The following is a 22,617-nucleotide window of genomic DNA, read 5'->3' as shown; positions in this document are numbered from 1 at the left end:
AAGAGAGAGACCCAGCTGCTTTCTCTTGAGCTTAAGGCACGTGCTCTATGACTTCCAGCAGCTCAAGTAGACTTGACCCAGACCTGACAAGCAAACAATTCAACAGTACCACAGACATAGCTGCTCAGGATGGAGAGAAAGTAAAACTAGTGATGGAAAAGGAGGGGCCCAGGATAGATTCTGAAAGGCAGGAAGACTTCAATGTGGCCTGGCAGACAGGAATCCCCCACCTTCCTCTGGTCAGTGCCATCACTCACACCAGCCACAGCAGGGCACTCCCAAGTCCCAAACCTAGCACCAATTCACACACAGGAGCAGTCTGAAAAGAACAGCAGCAGTCCCAAATCAAAGCCTGTCAGCAAATTCAAGGGCAATGTCAGAATCCCCGGACTCTTGTGCTTTACAGTTGGCTGCTCGTCAGCAGTGACCTTGCTTAGAACAAGTGGGCGTCCAGCTGGGAGGGAAGTGTATTTATTTCCTGTTATAAAAGGGATGAGCATGTGGTTCTTTTGATAAGCTTATTCCCAGAAGGCAGATCCAGAGACTGAAGGTGTGTGTGTGTGTGTGTGTGTGTGTGTGTGTGTGTGTGTGTGTGGAGGAGAGGGTGGCAGAAGAGGTGATGAGTGATTACCAATAGACTTAGTGTGATAGGGAAACCTAAGCATGTGGTAGAGTACATACCTAATAAGCAGGAAACACTATATTCAACTCCCAATACCAAAAATAAAAACAAAGAAGGCACTAAAAGCAAATGAACTGATATTTACACAGCTATCACTGAGACATACCTGCAGACCTTTTCGGTGCTGGTTATTTTGGACAATGCTCACTTCCTACACAGGTACTTACCAGGACTGTGACTCTTCTAGCATTTGCTCACCCCCGTGGCTGGCATGATAGGTGTGAGCTACCATGCCCAGCTTCTTCTACTGAAATGGAATCATACATACTTTTCGGCCTGGGCTGGGCTGGAACCTCCACACTTTTAATCTCAGCCTCCCACATAGCTACAATGACAGCATGTGCCCTAACACCCAGACATGGATTGAGAAGGGGCCTTGTGAACTTTTCTATGATCCTCCCAAGTAGCTAGGATTACAGGCAGGCGCCCACAGTGCCTAGCTAACTTTATGTTTTGTTTCCTTCTTAAACTTTCAAGATAGGAGGGACTTAATTTGTTCAAGCAATCTTCCTACCTCATCCAGCCTTAGCCTTTCAAGTATCTGGAACTTCATGCCACCAAACAGCCCAGTAAGCCATTTCCACACTAGCACGTAGCACGTAGCAATCAAACCCAGTGCCTGTCCATCCTAACCCCAATGAATATCCTTCCTAGACTCTGGTAGTCACTATTCAACACTCACATTGATCTATACACTTTAAAACAGTTAACTGATATATGAATTTTGCCTCCATTAAAAAATAAACCTTGACCTTGAGTGTTCTCGGAGGTCAGAGGCAGATTTGAGAGGTGCATTCCAGAACAGAGCTTCTTTGCCTACCACAAAGCCAGCCTCTGACTATATCTGCAAGTACCCTATTTCAAAAGAAGGTCATACCCAAAGTTTTTTTGTCAGATATGAATTTTGGGAAACGTTATTCAGCCTTGTACAATCACAGCTAGCTTTATACCAAATTATACTGAGAAAGGACCTTCATCTTTCTAGGCTGAGCTGCTTCTACAAGCGGAGGTGGGCTTCTTGCTGAAGTAGCTAAACCCAGGCCCAGAGTTTGACATGAGTCAGGAAGGAACTCCATGACTGCCATGGGACCTGCCCCTTCATCCATATGGGGGAAGCCTGAGAGGGAAGCCCCAGATTTCTACTGCTGGAGAGGTTCAGTCACACAAACACAAGCCAGAAAGCCAAACCAGGGCAGAGTTCATGGGGATGCAATGGGAAACTCGCCCACCCCCACCCATGGAATATGGTGACTAAAAGTAGGGATCTGTCACCAGACAAAAATGTTTAAACCAACCAAGGACAGTGTAAGAAGGAGAGAGAGGAAAAGTGAAATTGCCTGACCAAAAACCCATAGGAGCCCCCTATGAGTGGTTACACCCACTCTTCACTATGTCTGTGCATCAGAAATGGGAAAGCTGTGAAGATAAAAATACAAATGAACTGGACACTCATGGCTCACGCTTATAATCCTAGCTATTCGGGAGGCTAAGATGTGAGAATCATGATTCAAAGCCAGCCTAGGCAGGAATGTCCAATTAACTACCCAAAAGCCAGAAGTGGAGCTGTGGCTCATGTGGTTAGAGATCTAGCCTTGAGCAAAAAAGCTCAGAGACAGGGCCCAGTTCAAGCCCCAGGATTGGAACAAAAAATAAAGTAATAAAATTAAAACTATAAATAAAAGTAAGAGCAGTCCATCTGCATCCCCGGGGAGCACCAGAGCCCTTATGCGGGGATTCATGGTATTGCAAAGCAAGTTGCCAGCTAGCTGGGGTAAGAAAGAAAGAAGGTAGTTCATGTCTTTGTTTAAAAATAAAATACAGTAATAGGCACAGGAAGGAACTTCCTGAACCGAGTCCCAGGGTCACAACAAGTTGGAGAGAGACTCGACAAATGGGACTACCTTAAAATAAAAAGCTTCTGACAGCTAAAGCTATTGCAACCAAGCTAGAAAGACAAACCAACTAATTGGGAAAAAAATATTTATCAGCAATGTATCAGACAAGGGGTTAATATCCAGTATATACAGGGAACTCAAGAAACTAATCCCTTCCAAACTAACAAACCAATTACTAAATGGGCAAGGGAACTAAAGAGGGACTTCTCAGATGAAGAAATAAAAATGGCAACGAAACACATGAGGAAATGTTCACCATCCCTGGTTGTGAAGGAAATGCAAATAAAGACAACCCTGAGATACCACTTTACCCCAATCAAATGTCCCACATCCACAAGTCAGCCAACGACAAATGCTGGAGGGGATGCAGAGAAAGAGGAACCCTATTACACTGCTGGTGGGAATGTACACTTATACAACCACTTTGGAAAGTCAGAAAGCTAAATATTGACCTCCCTTATGACCCAGTCATACTACTTCTAGGCATCTACCCTGAACAACAGGAACCAATATACAAGGACACATGCACCTCCATGTTTATTGCAGCACTGTTCACAATAGCTAGGATATGGAAACAACCCAGATGCCCCACCACAGATGAATGGATCCAAAAATTGTGGTATCTATACACAATAGAATATTATACAGTCATTAGAAATGACAAAATAATGGCATTTACAGGGAAATGGATGGAGCTAGAAGAAATCATGTTGAGCAAGGTAAGCCAAGAGCAAAGAGACAAACGGTACATGGTCTCCCTGATAAGTGGATGTTAAATCCAAAATGTTAGGTGATACGACAAAATTAACAGGACTTAAGAAGCAAAGAACTTCCACTCATCTGGTTGAACCACTACTAAATAACCCCATGCTGCTGATCACATGTATGGTGTATATGTGTACACCATTATATGTTATAGACCGTGATAGATAATTTGCTCCAGGAAAGTTAGAATGAGTTTGTGACTTTAAATGAGCATCACTATCCCACAATACTGTGAAATTTGGGAAATTATGTAATCACTTAATCACGATAAAAAAAATCACCAGAAAAAAATGGTGAAATTGAGCCACAAGGTTCTCAGAAAAAAAAATAATAAAATAAAATACAGGCAACCCTCTTACTACACACCTACACCTACCAGACCCAATCCAAAAGCCCAAAAGATTAGAAAGACAGAGACAGGAAACAGAAACAGTAGGCTGAGATGGGTAGTAAAAAGATATTCTAAGCAATGTGCTATGAGCCAGTCTGAGGAGGAAAGTGCAATCAGTAGAGTCCCCTTGCAGGGATAACAAGGAACGTCTGGAAGACAAATGGTGATGACTGCCCTCCTCAGACCAGTCCCCCATGCAATCAGCCTCAGTGAGACTTCTGTTTAGAATCCAGAGTACCAGGCAGCAATGGTCCAAGGTGATCACCAGCAAAGCTGTGAGGAAGGAGGAGAAGCAAAGGTAGAAGCAGCCAGGCAGACCAGGAAGTACCGGACATCCTAGCGAGAGTCTGGAGTTTCTACAAGGTGGTAATGAGGGCTTCTCTAGCTTTATTTGATTGTTTGACAAAACGGTGGCCTGAGGAGTTGAAGGAGTTTGTCACAACTTCACAGGAAAGGTCTGACCTCGACTGTATGGAGGAAGAAAAGAGAGCGGGGGGGGTTACTTCCAGTTGCCAAGGAGCATTTGAATCCAGGCCTGAGCTAAGCCAAATCTCACACTCTTTCTTTCCCCCAAAGGAAGTCATCTCTTCTTTAAACCCTTGGCAACCAGTGAGGATACAGGGGCTGGATCTGTGCACAGAATTCCCATGAGCTCGTCAGTGCTCATCAAAAAAAAAAAAAAAGGTTGAGCCTGAAATGAGGGGAGACCATGGGCCACTTCATGTCACCCTCTAATTCAGAACTTCTCAGAAGCCCAAATTAGTGACCAGCTCCTTAGCACAAGAGACTAGTGGTCAAAAGGTAAAGAAAAGAGAACAGTAGCAAAGCGAACAGATTGACGTAAAAGTCTTTGCACCTATGATGCTCCCACAGAGCAGCAGCCAAAACTTCCCACTTTATACATATTAATGGAAGAAGAAGGTTGGCTGAAATATTATCACAGCTCAGCCAGACAGAAGTAGTTTCACCATTAAAATAATTTGCCAGTGACTCGCAAAGCAGCATGGGCTGGGAGGAAGTCCAGATTGGAAGAAGGACAAACAGAATTCCAACTGACCCTGGTGAGCCCAGAGGGATGACTTGGGAACTCTCCCTGTAGACACTCCTCCATACCTGAAAGCCCTCCATATAGCTCACCATGGGGTTCCGAGTCGAATCCGAAAACCCAGGACACCTAAGTGCTGAGCTCCCCGCAGAGGGTCTAAATTCCGCATCACCAACAGAAGCCACTGGGCAGCTAGTGGTGGTGCCAACCTCTATCCTCCAGTACTAAAGGTTACGCAGTACCTGGGACTCGGAGCACTACCCGTTACCCCATGAGCCCCACGAGGAAGTGGTGCAAAGCTCACCAGGTCCTTTTAAAACCCTGGCAGTGTGTAGTGGAGCATGGGGAAATACCTAAAATCCACCAAGACTGTGATCTAGAAGTCAGCCGGTATTTGTCTTAACATGAACTCTTCATCTCCAAGTCTAAGTGCATATCTTCAGTCCAAACTAGACACAATCATTCAGTTTCGGGAAGGGAATTTCTTTTGCTCTTGAAATGAATATTAATAAGCTGGACTTGTACATATAAATCCTAGCTAGTCATGAAGCTGAGATCTGAGGATCGAGGTTTGAAGCCAGCCTAGGCAGGAAAGACCATGACACTCTCATCTTAACCAGCAAAAAGTTGGAAGTGGAGCTATGGCTCAAGTGGTAGAGCAGCAACCTTGAGCAAACTAAGGCAAAGCACCCAGGCCCCAAGTTTAAGCCCTAGCACTAGTACTGAAAAAAAATATTAATAATATTGAACTGAATTTAATATCTTCTTCTTAGCTGTGGTAAAATAATATTTATCATCTGAACTACCTCTTAAGTGTAGGAAGTAGCATGCAGCACATTCATAGTATGCTGCTACCCACATCCATCCATCTCCAGGGCTTTATCGTTTTGCAAACTAGCAACTCTGCACCCATTCAACTACAACTCCCTTTTTCTTTTAAGCTTTAAAGATCCTATTAATAGACCACTTTGCAGCTCCAAGATTTCTGGAAACATATTCATGAAGTCTTAAAAAGCAACAGCACCCTCGAAGTCTGCCCCCACGAGAGAGTTCATGGGATGATGATGGAAAGAACAGAACAAAGAGATGCAGAAACAAAGCTACATGAATTCTTCACAAAGGAGAATTTCAGGAAGAGTGGGCCGGGGCTGCTTTTAGACTACAAGGTTACCTTATGTTTAGGTGGCTGACTTCATTGAGACCCTGCTGCCTCATTTGGGGACTCTGTGGTAACCAATCCTCTGACCGACTGCTAAGTAACTTCTGGAAGAAAAATCCTGGGGATAGGTGAAGTGGGTTCAGAACCATACAGAGTCCATACTTGAAAGTTACCCAGGTTCCACAATGTAACTCTCTTCATGAGTGATCCAACTGCCCCCAGGACCTATCTTCAAACACACACCAAGAATAACTTTACAGGGAAATATTTATTTCATGGGACTCTTACAGGCTGCCCTTTGCCCTTTACCAACAACAGATGAATTCTTGCTGGCAGAAAGAAACATGACCTCTCCCTATAAAGCAAGCAGATTCGGCTGTTCTAGGAAGACTCCCAGGCTAGTGTAAAGAGGGCCAGAGCCCATAACTCCCTCCCTGAATACTCTTGTGACTTTGTACCTGTGAAGGCCATTGAGACCCCATAAACCCGTGGACCCCCCAGTACAGTGGACAGGATGGGGCTGCAGCTCCAGCTGGAACAGACAAAGCTGGCTCAAATTTCAATCAGGCAGTATTTTAATGGCCTCGCTACATCAGCCTTTGCACTATTTTTCACCACCAGGCCATTAATTGTGGGGACACAGACACATCAATGGCAGAGAAACAAGGATGCTCATTGTGGGGCAGTTTATAGTTCAAATATCGGACACAACGTCCAAGTGTCCAAGGCAGATTAAAAGCACAAGGGTTTTGTCCTTGGACTTGGGATAAGAAGCACCCACAAGGCAAGCAAGTCTCCAGTAGTTTTAGTGCCATGGAAAATGTCTTATAATCTAGGAAGCACAAAAAAACCTAGAAGAAAAAGCCTGTTTGGGGTGAAGGTCTGACTTTGTTGCTAATACATATGTTCTAACACTCAATGGTTGGCAAAGCAGGCTTGCCGATATTACAAGGTTGAGAGAAAACAGCAAAATTATGCTAACTGTGCTGTGCACACAAGCTAAAGCAATTAAATGCCTAGAGCAAGTACAGAAGTGTCAGCAGAGCGGGGGGCAGTGCTCGGCCCTGGTGGTGATGAGACACGGGGAGCCACAGGTAGCCCAGACTCAGCTCACCCCAGACAAGGGCAAGAATAAGAAGGCTTATATTGATATCTGATAAGATAGACTTTTCATTAAAATCTGTATGCAGCAACAAGGAAGCTCATTGCATATTAATAAAGGGAATGATCCATGAAGAGGAAATCATAGTGGTCAACATCTTTGCACCAAACAATGGCACACCTAAATAATTAAATACTTTCAGACTTAAAGAACAAGATAGACCCAAACACAATAATAGTGGGCGATTTTCATTCCTGACTCTCACCAAAGGACCGGTCAACCAAACGAAAGATAAGCAAAGAATGCTCTGAACTAAATGACTTCAAATGGACTTACCAGACATCTACAGGAGTTTTCCATCCAACAAATACCCAATCACATTCTTCTAATCAGCCCATGGAACATTCTCCAAAATGATCATATCATAGTTCACACAAAGAACTTAAGCAAAGCCAGGTGTCGGTGGCTTACACCTATAATCCTAGCTACTCAGGAGTCTGAGATCTGAGGATTGCCATTCAAAGCCAGCCAGGGCAGGAAAGTCCGTGAGACCCTTAGCTCCAATTAACCACCAGAAAACAAGAAGTGGTGCTGTGGTTCAAGTGGTAGAGTGCTCATCTTGAGCTGAAGAGCTCAGGGATAGCTCCCAGCCCCAGAGTTCAAGCCCCATGACAAACAACAACAAAAAAGAACTTAAGCAAATACAAGAGGATTGGCATAATCCGTAGCATCCTATTCAACTACAGCAGATTCAAACTATTCTTCAACAACAAAACATACTGCAGAAATCACTCAAATACATGGGTACTGAATAACACATACTAAATAACACGTAGGTCATAGAAGAAATTAAGGAAGAAATTAGAAAGTTCTTCAATTCAATGAAAATGAAAACATATCACAATGGAACCTCTGGGATACAGTAAAAACAGTGCTAAGGGGAAAATTCATAGCCCTAAGTGTACATATGAAGAAAACAAATAGCTCAAGTAAACAACCTCATGATGCTATTAAAGCTGCTAGAAAAACAAGAAAAAATCAAAACTACTGGACAGAGATATAGCAAAGATTGGGACAGAAAATAATGACACAGAAACTAAAAAACTATACATATAATCAATAAAACAAAAAGCTTGTTTTTTGAAAAAAAACTAATAAAATTGACAGACTACATGCAAGATTAATGAAAAACAGAAGAGGAAATTCAAATCAATAAGACCATAGATGCTGCCAGAAACATTACAACAAACATCCAAGAAATCCAAATGGTTAAAAAGACTACTTTCAAATTATACTCACTAAAGAAGGAAAACCGAGCAGAAATGTATGAATTTTCAGAAACATATGAACTGCCTAAACTGAACCAAGAAAATATAAGCCAGCTAAACAAACGAATAACACAACTAGATAGAGGAAGTAATCAGAAGTCTCCCAACACAAGAAAAACTCGAGCCCAGATGGATTCACTAAGACAAGCTAATCACCATGCACCAACATCAACTTAAAGTGGATCAAGACCTCAACATCAGACCCAAAACTCTGAAACTACAGCAAGAGAATAGGAGAGACATTAGAACTTACATGTACAATCTGGAACTGCCTGAACATAGTCCCAGGTGTACACCAGAAAAGAAGCAATACATCAGACAAAGGCCTAATATTTAGTATACACAAGGAGCTCAAGAAACTATCCCCCACCCCAAAATTTAATACACCAATTACAAAATGGGCAAGGGAGCTAAGGAGAGACTTCTCAGAAGAAGAGATAAGAATGGCAAGGAAATACTCACCATCCATGGTCATAAAGGAAATGCAAATCAAAACAACCCTGAGATACCATCTTACCCTAGTTAGACTGGCCAATGTCTTGAAATCTAATAACAAATGCTGGTAGGGATGTGGGGGAAAAGGAACCCTAACACACTGCTGGTGGGAATGTAAACTAGTATAACCACTCTGGAAAGCAGTCTGGAGCTTCCTCAAAAAACTAAATACATGGGGTTGGGAAGGTAGCTCCGTGATAGAGCACTTGCCTTGCATGCGTGAGGCCTGGGGTTCAATTCCTCAGCACCACATAAGCAGAATAAGCTGGAAGTGGTGCTGTGGCTCAAGTGGTAGAGTACTAGCCCTGAGCTGAAGAGCTGAAGGACAGTGCCCAGACCCAGCATTCAGGCCCCATATATATATATATATATATATATATATATATATATATATATAATTAAAAAAACTAAATACAGACCTTCCCTACAACCCAGCCATACCACTGCTGGGCATCTACCCTGAGTATCACAAGCCAGGATATGATAAGGACACCTGCACATCCATGTTCATCACTGCACTATTCACAATGGCTAAGATATAAAAACAACCCAGTTGCTCCACAATAGAGAATGGATCCAAAAACTATGGTACCTACATACAATGTAATTTTACACAGCCATTAGAAAGAATAAAATAATGTCAGCTGCTGGGAAATGGATAGAACTAGAACAAATCATGTTAAGTGAGGTAAGTCAAAATCAGAGAGACAGATGGCGCATGTTCTCTCTGATATGCAGATGTTAGAGTTAAAATGCACTGGGATATGACAAATTATACAGAATTCTAGATATTCACATACAGTGAGACCAAAAGAGGATAGTCTTAGGAGAGAATCACAATGGTGCAATACCCAAGCACCTCTTCATATGCATATAAAATAATATATATTCTGAAATGAATTCTAAAGATATGGGAACAAAGGACTTTTGTCTTAATTCATTATTTTTCTTTTTTGATGACTGTATTCTTTACCTTGTATATTGTGTATTCACATGCACATCTGGGGGGTGAAGACACAGAATTGGAGGAAAAATGGAGAAAAAGTACAGCAGTGGAGAACACTGGCTGCACTGGTCATTGATGAAAGTGAACTATGGGTGGAGAGGAGAGGGAAAGAATGGGAGGGAATGAGGGAACAGATGACACTATGTGAAAGGAATGTACTTCACACCTGTTGTATGTAAAGCTAACCCCAGTGTATTTTACCTCTAAAACAACAACAAAGTAATTAAAAAAAAAAGAAGAAGAAGGCTTCCTGGAGGAGAAATCCAGGCGAGACAAACTCTGCCTGTGAATCAAACTCCGGCTCTTCAGGGCATGACTGGAAGTAGAAGGAAGGAGCCAGCTCCTGCTCATTCCAGTGAGGGGAGGCAGGAGGCCAAGGGGTCTCCAGGCTGGCTGCCTTCCCAGAGATGTCTGATTATGATGAAGTGTGGAAACAGAAAGTCTTCTACAGCTTGACTGTCAAGGTTAGAGAGCCCACTGTTCTCCCAGGTTCTCCCTACAGGCCCCACAGGAAACAAGTCAGCAACCTCTGGAAGGCCAAACCAGACCAGCCTGGAAGAGCAGACACTAACTAGGAAAGGCCCGGATGACACATGTGAATTCTCACTGCCTTCCTGCCACCCCCCAAGGTTACAGAGAATATCATGTAGAAACATGGCCAGGGAAAGGTAACGTAAAAGAATGAGCATTTGCCCTGAGCACCGGTAGCCAAGGCAAGCAATAAACAGAGACCTTGCCATTTTGGTCATGATCTTCTGACAAAGGAAGCCTATCACACCTTGGTTGGGAATGTAAGCTAATGTAACCATTTTGGAAGGCAGTTTGGAAATTCCTCAAAAAGCTAAACATAGTTATATGTTTGCATAGTTTATATATTTATATAATTATATATTCTGTGATCCGGTGATACCACTCTTGGGCATTTATCAGAATATTACAAGTCAGAATACAGTAAAGACGGTTGCACATCCATGTTCATTGCTGTACTATTCACCACAACCAAGTTATGCAAATAGCCCAGATGCCTTATGATGAGCAAATGGATGGAGAAAATACTATGTGTGTGTATGAATTTTACTCATCTATCAAAAAATATATTATGTCACTTACAGAGAAATGGATGAACCTATAATATGTTAAGTCAGTCAGTCTCAGAGAGATAAATGACATGTGTTTTCTCTCATATGTGGAAGTTAGATGTAAATTATAAATATACCTGAAAACATAGTGTCATATGTGTATATTTTTTTGTCAGTAAAGGGGCCTGAATTCTGGACCTGGGCACTGTCCCTCAGCTCTTCAGCTCAAAGCTAGCGCTCTACCACTTGAGCCACATTACCACTTCCACCTTTTTCTGCTTATGTGGTGCTGAAGAATTGAGCCCAGGGCCTCATGCATGCAAGTCAAGCACTCTACCACTGAGCTACCTTCCCAGCCCCATATGCATATATTTTTACACATTTAAACATACTGGCTAAAGTATGATACACTCAGGGGAGGGTTTCAATGTGTAACTCCTCTGAACAATCTACAAGTAGTTTAGCAAAATGAATATCAACAAACTAAACATGTTTTGGGGGGTGAGGTCACGAGGAGGAGGCCAGACGAATGGAGAGAGGAAAGGCCGGTAAATACAGTCATTATAGCCAATTCACATATGAGAAAACAGAACCACATAACCTGTAGGGGTGGGTGGGGTTGGGAGAGATGGAGGAGAACAATGGAAGGGCGACATGGAAAGATGCCTTGCACTCATAAACTTAATTGTTGAATTAAAACACCTTTGTATAAATACTTAAAGAAAACAAAGATAAAAGTAATTTAAATAAAAATAAAAGTAATTAAAAATAAACTTCTACCATCTCTAGCCTTACCTCCACTACTCATATAATGGAACCTGCCAAAAACAAAGAAATGTGCCCCCAAAGTATTGTGTGTGTGTGCGTGTGCGCGCGCATGCACACACGCGTGCGCGTGTGTGTGGCTAAGAATTAAACCTAGGGCCTTTCATGTGCTTGCAAATGCTCTGCCACTAAGACATAGCCTCTCAAAACTTTATATAATGCTTTTGCTTGCTTCTTGTAAAAGTGTTGGATGAATTTTCAACCTTGAAATATACATTATCTTAAAATCACAATGAGGAAAACCACACTTGGCAAGAGGCCTCAGTATCCCTGATGTTCTGTGTATCTGTGTGGGATAGTGAGACAATTTTTATCTATTTTCTTTCTGTCCCAACAATGTTTATGAAATAAGCTACAGTAGACACGTACCTCCTCTTAACACGAGAGGATAATCGCTTAGTTACTTTGGCTCTTTTTGCCTAGACACCTGTCTCACATTAGCTTTCGACCCTTCCAGAAGTGCAGGGGGACAAACTCACCTGGCAAGGGGCAGCCAAGGATTTCCATCCTCAGACAGATGCTCCCGTTATCAAACCAAGACTGGGGATTTATGCGGATGTAGCGGGCCACCATGGGGACGGGTAGCTCATTGAGCACCGGGATCTCCTTCTCGCTGTTGCCTTCAAATATCTATTTATGCTCAAGGGAAAAAGAAGAATCTTTTAGATCTTGATTACCTAAGGGTCAGAGAGTCAAGAATTCCCCATTCCTATTTTAGAATATCTGATCTATGCTAGGCATTGAGGGGAAAGGGAAATGAATTGGGTCTGGATCTTTCCCTAGAGATCCCCAATTAGAGGGACTGGGGGAGCACTAATTTACTGTTTGGGAGGTTATCAGCTTCTGGGCAAAGGGATATCACAGGGCCGTGGTGATTCAGAAGAAGAGTACCAGGCAGAGTTTGGGGGAAGAGACCTCTGGCACTGAAGGACAACTATTTTGTTCTGTAGGAACAAGTGGGTTCTAAAGAAAGGGGCAGTGCTGGTTGAAGAAGGCCAGTAAAGGGGCCCAAAGGCTGAAGATCAGGGGGCTTCCCTCTGCTGCAAGGAGAGGGATAAGAATGAGCAGAAAGTAGGAGGGGGAGCTGCAGAGTATGAAAGATGCTGAGACCATGCTGGGAAAATGCACTTGGGAATCAACACAAGAGTAACAGGGCCAGGACTTGTAGATGGGAGCTAATCGTGGCATTAAAGATTAGAAGAAGCCAGGAAAGTCCTGGCTGAACAGCTGCCCTGTGTACCAACTTGTGGCCTGGGTTAGTGACAAGCGCTTTGATTAATGGCTGAATTTGACCTCAACCCAGATGTGGGTCACTTGGCACCAGGTCTGGGGGGGGCATGTAGATAGGGGAACACTGTTTATCAGACTATGATAGTTGATTTGAGTTGTCACAGAATTGGCAAACTTCCAGGGGACAGCGCATAATTGTCTCTCTGTACAAACCCCATACAGCCAAGGGCCTGGTTAGAAGGAAGAAGAGACTCACCATGTCTCCAGATCCATTCTTAACAGTGACCCAGGAATGGCTGTCATTGCTCACCATGACTTTATAGGATGTCACCCAGTCACTCCTAGAGGAAAGTAAAACAGCACCAAGAATTCAGACTTTCAAATGCTCGCTTCTCCTACACCAAGGTGTAGAAGCAGGAGAGCAGACATGTTCTGTCCAGTACCTGTTCCATGACACTTACCCTGTGTCAGGTAACTGACCTGCTTATACCACTGTCTACCCATCCATAAAATGGAAATCAGGAAATTTCCCATCTTAAAGAATTAATTTGAACCTGACTTATGTAACTGTCACCCCTCTGTACATCACCTTTATAGTAACATTAAAAAGTTAGAATTAATTTGAGCATTGCCTGGTTTAATATCTTCTAACCATTTAGGACAATTCCCAACCCTGAGTAAGTATTCAATGTTGATTACACACATAAAGATATACAAAACACTTACATATTTGTTTGAATGAACAGTTATATCACACACAGTGGAAACTTAATGGAATCCTGCATGGAAAAATAGTATCAGTAAAGGCTGAAAATTGGTCTAGAAATTTCATTTGGGAGACTGACTTGGGAAAGCAACAAACCAGATGCAAATATAAAACAAAAATAACTGCTGAGTTTCTATAAGACCTGGGGGTTTTCTTTAGCTATCATACCAGGCAGACAGTTCCTAACCCAGGAAGAATCAAGTGATGGCTGGACCCAAACCCAGAGTCCTCGGGCCACATTCTACTGCATAGCAATCACTGGAGATCCAGGCATTCCTGTTTCCTTGCCTGTAATCACAGCTCACCTACTCAGAAAGCTGAAATCTGAAGGCTCTAAGTTCAAGGTTAGCCAGGGAGAAAAGTCTGTAAGCCTCCAATTCCAAAATAATTAACAAAAAGATGGACTGGATGTGTGGCTCAAGTGGTAGACTATCAGTGGAATGAGCTCAAGGCTCTAAGCTTAAAAATTGGTATCAGCAACAAAGAAGAAAAAGGAATCACTGGGAATAAAGCAGGTATCATCTGGCTTCCCAAAGTAGAGGACAATCTGATGGTTTTGACAAAAACAACAGAAAACAACAAACAAAAATCTTCCATGTAGAAAACACATTTTTTCCTCTCTGATTTAGTATTTTAATAGTATTAATTAGTAAGCAACATAGAAAAACCTTCCCCTGTGGCACCCCATCTCAATGTTTCAAATACTAGCACTAAATACTAATCTTTTAGTCTTTTAGAAAATACTGCCCACTAACATTTTTATAATCCTTTCCTCTACTGTGAAGTCCGCTTGACTGCGGATCCCAGAGCAACTGGGAGAAGGGTCTGAGCTTCTAGTCTGAGTCAGGCAGCCTAGTGAATTTATTTAGGAGCAGCTGGTTCAATTTCTTCTCCCTCATCTTCACTGTCACAAAGACACTTCTCAGGTGCTTGGCAACAGCCTCATCTCACATCTTTTCCTACCACCCTGCTTTGTTGGAATACCTGCTGGAAGCCACAATCCATCAACAACATGTCCCCCTATGAGAGTTTGGCACTTGAGCTAGGACTGCAGAATGAGACCAAGGCAGAGGAAAAGCCCCTTAACCACAGCTCATGCCGTGCTTGGAAAAGCACCTCCCACCCCAGCCCAGCAACAACCTGTTCCCACATGGCAATGGAGGAACGACGGCTCTGCCACCAATTTCCCAGCTGATGATGCCAGTGATCTGGCAAGACAGATGGCAGAAGGGCATCTTATCAAGACGGGGTAGGGGCACCCTCAGTCAGAAGAAATTTAATATGAAAAACATATAGGAACTACCCTACCACTTTTGTTTGGATAGTAACTAGTTGATTTTATGTCTCTGAGCTTTCTTCTGAACTTCAGAATGGCATCCTACCTTTCTACCTATCTCAGTGACATATCCCCAAACCAACTGACTCAGTTCTGCTCCCAGGCACCCCCACATGGTAGGTTAGCTGAGTTCCTACCTCAGAAAAGGCAGCAACATCAACTCAAGCAGGTCCAAATCCTGGCATCATCCGCACCCTCCCTGATTCAGTCCATCACCAAGTTCTGTCAATTAGTCCCAATCTTTCCAAAGTACATCTAAGTCTCTCCACCTCTCTTGCTACAATCGGCTAGGACTATGGTAGTTGCCTCCAAATAGTCTCCTGGGATCGAATTTGTTCCCCCAAAGCCAGAGACTTGCTTTGCTAGTGGAGTAGTATCCTGTCACCTCTTGGCTAGTTTGTTACTGAATTCTAATGGCTTGTGGATTCCTTTTGCATCTTTTCACTGATGTGATTTGAGAACAATGACCACTCTGTTTCTTTATTTCCAATCATTTTTTTTCTTTTTTTTTCCTGCCTTATTATCCTGGCTATGATTTCTAGCTGCATACTGAAAGGTATCACAGTGATAAACATGCCATTCCTGTGATGAAAAGAAAATCTTCACCACTGAGTAAGATCACAAACACATTTTAAAACTGCTGCTTTGGCATTTAGTAAGTGTATAGTCGTAATCTGAGCAAAAGATCAAGTTCTAACCTTCTTAGCTCTAATCCCGCTTTGTTAGATGCTGACACTAGAAGAACCTGACAAGCTATGTAACCTTCTGAAAAATAATAAGAATCTCTACCAGTATATCAGGTACTTAGAAATTGTTTTAGCTGAAAAGCACAGACTCCCTTCATGAGCACACAAATTAAGTAAAAGCAGCTAGCCATCCCTGCCTCCATTTGTATCTGTATCCCTTGACATAAACCATTCTCCCCTGCAGTCACTTTACAACTATCAGAAGGCAGAAAGAAACCAACAGGAGAATGGATCACCTGCTAGGTGTCAATGACTTATTGTAACTAGGCACTGCCTGATGAATCCTGAGACAAAGGACTGTTAGATCACCTCTGATCGTCTCTGAACAAACCTGAACTGGGGCTTCTTAAAACTACGCACACCTTTGGATCTATGCCCTTAATTCTTTGCCTGTTTAAACTGATAGCGCTCATATCTGTATCCCAAAGATAGCTGAGGATGGGCTGAAGTGCTGCCTTCCCATGGCTGCCTATGCTATGTAATAAATCACCATTTGCTGCCCTTCACTGTGTCTCTTTATTAGGTGGTAGTCAAATGGTCAAACCAGATGTGTTCTTTCTGGAGTTTGGGCCTTAGGTCTAAAACTTTGGTTTCTGCCATTGGTCAGAACATCATGGCCGAACAAGAGAAGGAAGAAACAGACAAGAGAAAGAAGATAATGAGGAACAGAGAAGGACCTGGGACAGCACATAATTCCCCAGGCTGCTTACATCCTCGGCCTCCTAAAGTTCCCACTGTCGCCCAAAATAATACTACCAGCAGGGGACCCAGTCTTCAACACATGAACCTGTAAGTTCAGCTATGTCTTGTAGCATCAATGAGATCCTTTGTCATAGGGGAGACCATCTCTAGTGTAGGCTGACACACTTGGACATAGGAAAGGAAGAGTGAGACAAGGGCATGGAGTTGTTAAACCGCCTGCTGGATCATGGAAAGCAATCAGCACCTATTACAGGACAGATACTCAAATGCAAATGGCCAGTTGGACCAGTTGGATGGCACAGTCAAATTCCCCTCAGAAGCTTGAGGAGATTTGTGGATTAGGAATCAGAGATTACTGTCACTGTAAAGAGGGTAATGGAGGAGAGTGAATAGAATCAGGGAAGCCTGGTTCCCAAGGCCCTCCACACCTTTCACTGCGCTTCCTGGAAAATCTGATGTGGTCTGAAGACAAAGCAGCAATGGCTGCCACTGCAAGATGAGATGAGGTCACATGGACATCAAGTATCCTTCATCTCTAGCGCTCAGGATCACAGGGGAAGGAAAATGAAAGCTGTGCTCTTGTAAGTTCTTATATACATTATTTTCTTTCCATGAATGAGCAACTACTTCTCTGCTTTGTAATAATAATACAAGTGGCATTTCAGTTTACAAAATGTTTCCATCCACACACCTTTCTTCATCTAGGAGCAAAGCAAGTTCATCATGAAGGATCAAACACAGCAGATGCATTTAGATGGGATAAAATGTGATTCTTTCCTCTTTCAACCATCCTGAAAGGAATTACAGCACTGATCTAAGGATCACTGGACTTTGGTTATTGCTTATGAATAGGACTTCCTTGACTGGAAATTACAGGCCTATTTTACAATGCACTAAGCATGTTGGAAGGCCTAAGATGGAGAAGAAACATGGGGCTTAAACTCATCCATAAGCATTAAACTGTAACATCTATGTGTGGGTCATGGTGACGTAAGGCACAGGTTATAAGACCTTCCAAGTGATACAGAAGTCTACTTTTTTTTATTGTGAAAATATGGTATAGAGGGGTTACAATTACATGGGCAAGATAATGAGTACATTTCTTATCAAGCATTGTTGTTTCCTCCTTTGTTTCCCCTTCCCATCCCTTCCCATCTCCCATCCCCCACCCCCCACACCCCCAGCCAAGGTTGTAAAGTTCATTTTTCAACATAACGACTTGTACATCTCATTGTTGCAATGGGTCTACCTATATCCCTATCGTTTATGATTTGTTTTTTCCCTTCCCCTCCACAGATTATACTGATATCAAATACAGTGAAAGCAGGGGTTATACCGTGGGGGAGGGACATACAAAGCAACAAAGAAATCATCTTATAAATATGTTAGAAACAATGGCATGAAAGAAAAAAACATTTGAATACTTATCTTGGGGTTCATTTCACCTAACATCAACTTATCTGACCTTTTCTGCTTGTTTCAGACATATACTAGTTATTGCAAATAAGGGAAACTATGGGACCTATGTTTCTTTGGGCCTGGCTTACGGAAGTCTACTTCTTGCTCAGAGCAGCCCATGACTCCAGACTGGAAACCTCATGCCATGGCCAACACAAACACGGACACAGGTGCATATATATCTTATAGGCCCTGGGTTACTATGTGAAACAAGAGACCAGTACATTTTTCCCTGCGTCTGCTCATCAGTGCATGAAGAACTTTGAAAGCTGTATGAGTTTCCCATAGCTGCTGTAACAACTAGGCACAAACACAGCAGCTTAAAGCCACACCGATTTATTAGCTTGCAGTTCTACAGGACAGAAGTCTGACACAGCTCTCTGGAACAAAGTCAAGGAGGCAGCAGGTAGGTTCTTTCTGTTTGCTTGCTTCCTCAGCTGGAAGAGGCTACTCCCGTTCCTGGACTGGTGGCCACCTTTCTCTTCCTCACAGCCAGCAACACAAAGACTGTTCATTCCTCATAGTTACTGCTCCCTTTGCCCACATGTCTTATATCAGGACCCTGAAGCTTGATCCAGGATGCCCATTCCATCTAGGATCCTGGCTTCATTACAACCACCAAGGCCCTTCAGCTGTGTAAGGTGACACAAATAAGACTGGGAAACAGGATGGGAGTGTCTTGTGGAAGGACATTTGCACTATGTGAAGCTCACTCCAACTCTGGCTTCTCTCTTGAACTTTCTAGAACCTTCTCCCTCCTGACTCAAGCCAAGGTATTCAGGCCTATCTTGCCAGCCCAATCACAACAGGATAAAACAATGGTTTCCTGATTTAAGTCAATAAATGGGAAGCTTAGCTCTTAGCCAGAAAACCACAGTGTGAGAAAACTAGGTCACCCCACCCACCTCCCACATCAGGCTCTCTCCTAAAGAGAGACCAAATAAATATCAAGAAAATTCCTTTCCACCTGACAAATTAGTGCTTGACTTCATGATCCACTTACTGTCAACGAGCAAGCATTCCCTGATAGTTCTCAAAACACTTGGATCCTTCTATACCACATTGGAAGCCATATTTCTGGAAGAGCACATTCTGTTGCCCAGAGTTAGCCCAACTGGCAAGAGACAGCCGGGCACAGTGTCAGACACCACCAGAAACTCCTGAACCTCTCCTAGCTCCAACCCAGGACACAGTATGTTTTTCTGAGCATTCCACCATCCACATGAGTCTATTCCCACAGCTGCAGGCAGGCAGGGTCCATTTCCCCTGCACGTCAGCCAGGCCGAGGCAGACGCTGCCAGATATATTTGACACCACATCTGGAGATTCGTGGAAGGTGATGGTACTTGTCCAAGGGATGGGCACTTCCTCTCAAGGGACATCTAGCAACACTGGTCCTGTTGGTAGAGACCAGGAGGGGTACTCTATACTTAGAGAGGGCATCACATGAGGAGAGGCCAATAATGGTACTAACATTCTACAGCATATAGGGAAGGCATCCCTAGCAAAGAAAAGCTTCTCTCTCCAACAACACATGCCTTAATGCCAATGCTGAGAAATCCAATTTTAAACAGTTCACATAACAAGATGGTAATCTGCCACTCGGGTTGCTCAAAACTATTTTAAGGAAAGAGTAGATGTCATTGGCAATTTATCAGCCAGGAAGCTTATGCCAGCCTTGTCAGGGGCCATGACATTTTGAATACCAGAATGGATATCAGACAATACAGGCTTCCTCACCATGGTCCTGATGATGATTCACCCGAATGAACAAGAAGAACTCAAACAAGATATTTGACTGGCACAGAAGCTCAAAGCAAAGCAGCTGTAGAGAATTTTTCTTTTGGGGGGCAGTACCTCGGCTACCACTTGAGCCACACTCCCATCTCCTTTTTTTTAAATTTTGTTTTTGAAATCTGGTGTCACTAACTTTTGCCCAGACTGGCTTTAATCTTCAAAGGGAAAAAACACCCTCCTGCCTCTGCCTCTTCGGTAGCTGGATTACAGGAGTGCACTGCCCTGCCCTACAGCAAGCTTTTCTCTACAGATAGTATGAGCTGCAGCTCAGACTCTGCTCACACTATTGCACAAGAGACATCTGTTGACATATGACCAAACACTTGCCAATACCAGGTAGAAGAAGTGAGCCAGGAACTAGGGAAAACCAGGTCTAGGACCTGGTCTAGTAAGGAGGACAGAGAATGCATCATTATGTATATAATAACTGAGCTTCCACTGTGATATTGTTCAAAGGTGAAATAGAAGGCTTGTAAAGGGAGTGGAGCTGACTCGGCAGTCTAAAGAGACCATATAGAAGCTGAGTATGAAAGATAAGTGAGAAAGAATGAGGTGAGCCTTCATTAGCATTTCATTTTAAACCAGAAGGAACAATATTAATAGAAGGGATTTGATATGCAAATAATAATAATTCTAAAAATATAAGCAGGAGAAAATGGAGTTGACATTAATAAAATGATGATAATAAGAATAGTGTTAAATAGAATTTCCTAGAACTGAAAAATAGGACTTTCTATATTCTGGGGTCATATCAAGTACAAGCCACAATCAGAAACAATGTGTGCAGATTTTTGCACAGAGCAGAAAATACCCTGAGGAGACTATAAATGGGGGAGGGAGTTCAATGGGCTGAGAATTATATATCCACAGAGATACTAGAAATACTTCTGGGAAAATTGTTTCCAACCTGCCAATCAAGCAAGAGCAAGAAAACGCATATTCCTAGCAAGGCACTGTGGCTCACACCTGTGATCATAGTTAGTCTAGGAGGCTAAGATCTGAGAGGCACAATTCAAAGCCAGACCTAGCAGATAAATTTGAGAGATACCTATCTCTAATTAACCAGCAAAAGCCAAAACTGAAGGCAGGGCCCAAGTGATAGAGCACCAGTCTATCAGAACATCTTGGGAGTGAATTAAGGAGAGAAAACAAGAAAACCATTGAAAAGAAGGGACTGATAGCTTTCATCACTAGTAAGGGCAAAAACACTGCCCAGGAAAGGAAATGAATGTATAGTACTACCAGGTGGCCTGAGCTCTAATTAACAGTGTGATAGTGATCATGATGCAAATGTTGAAATCGATTTTGATGAAAAATGATTTAAACTGAAAGCACTCATCTCCTCCCCACCCCCATCCCGAGAGCCACATCTCAAAACTGTCCTTGCTGCCAACTGCACTGGATCATCCCCGCTGAACAAATGCCACCTGGGTCTTGGAAGAGAGCCTGAGACCAAGGCCACGTCTGGCGCTGAGGCCCCTAGTGGACACAGATGCTGTTGACCCCTCGAAACTCCTCAGTCAAAATCAGATCGCTCTCCACCCCACCTCCACCTCACTCTGCTTCCATCTGCCCATCTGACTTCGCTTTTTAGGCCTAAGATTTAAAGGACCCTAGCGTTAGGGGGCATGCCATTTCCTTTTCAGCCAGGCTGAAGGAGACTTGGTTGTACTTCCCAGGCTTTCCTCCCAAATAAAACCTGTTGGTCTTTTGAGTTCCTACTTTTCTACTCTTTTTCTTTTCTTATAAAGTTCCTAAAAACTCCTAAAGAGGGTTGGAAGAAGAGAAACAGAAAAAGAGACAGAGTAACAAAGAAAGAGAATGGATTTAAATTCTCACCTTTAACAGTAGTTAAAAGTCAGTAGACAATAACTCATTTAATAGAAAAAAAAGAAAGAGTACTGAGAACATTTTATTCAGAAACAGAGATTAAGAATAATGAAATTGGCTGGGCACTGGTGGCTCATGCTTATAATCCTAGCTACTCCACAGGCTAAAATCTGAAGATTATGGTTTGAAGCCAAACCAGGCAAACAAGTTTGCTAGACTCATATCTCCAATTAACTGCCAAAAAGCTAGATGTGGAGCTGTGGTTCAAGTGGTAGAGTACTAGCCTTGAGGAAAATTAACAGAAACAAACAAAACCTCAGGGACAGTGCCCAGGTCCTGAATTCAAGACCCAAGATTAACACAGAAAAAGGAGAGGGAGGAAGAGGAGGAGGAGGAGGAAAGGAGGAAGAGGGAGAGAGAGGAGGAGGGAAGAAGAGGACACCAGGTATGGTGTAACCTATCTGTAATCCCAGCTACTTGGTAGGCAGAGACAGGAAAGACTTGGTTTCTAAGCCAGCGTGGGCAAATGTTAGAAAGCTGGGTCTGGTAGGCCCGCAATCCCAGATACTCAGGAGGCTGAGATAGGAGAATCATGGTCTTAAGCTGGTTGAGACAAAAGTATCAGACTTTATCAGAGCAATAAACTAAAAGTTAAAGGACTAGGGAAGCCCTAAGTTTAAGTCCCCAAAACAAACTAAAAGCTAAATAAAATAAGAGCTAAAGTTTTACCCAGGAGACAGGAAAGAAGACTAGGGTGTATGAGACAAAGGCTACTAACTTTTTGGATATGTATGTGCCAGTAATGGGGCAACTCAAGCCTCATACTACTTGGCTTTTTTACTCAAGGCTGATACTCTACTGCTTAAGCCATGCCTTAACTTCCACTTTTTGCTGGTTAAACTGGAGATAAAAGTCTCATGGTCTTTTCTGACCCAGCTGGCTATAAACCTCGATCTTCGGATCTCAGCCTCCTGGGTATC

The 22,617-nt window shown here is 42.9% G+C and overlaps 1 protein-coding gene across 1 annotated transcript in view; it reads right to left on the bottom strand.

Annotated features, from left to right (window-relative positions):
* Cpxm2 (carboxypeptidase X (M14 family), member 2) overlaps positions 1 to 22,617 on the bottom strand; it is a 99,085-nt gene that overhangs the window by 33,741 nt on the left and 42,727 nt on the right. The window contains exons 5-6 of the mRNA XM_013021892.1: positions 13,259 to 13,343; positions 12,252 to 12,402 (exon numbers count right to left, since the gene is read on the bottom strand). Coding sequence (XP_012877346.1) covers positions 12,252 to 12,402; positions 13,259 to 13,343 — 236 coding nt within the window. The remainder of the gene's footprint in view (positions 1 to 12,251; positions 12,403 to 13,258; positions 13,344 to 22,617) is intronic.

The sequence above is a fragment of the Dipodomys ordii genome, unplaced genomic scaffold (genome assembly GCF_000151885.1).
Source record: "Dipodomys ordii isolate 6190 unplaced genomic scaffold, Dord_2.0 Scaffold58, whole genome shotgun sequence".
Taxonomy (NCBI): domain Eukaryota; kingdom Metazoa; phylum Chordata; class Mammalia; order Rodentia; family Heteromyidae; genus Dipodomys; species Dipodomys ordii.
Note: the sequence above shows the minus strand (reverse complement) of the source record. Positions and strands in the feature narration are given on the sequence as shown.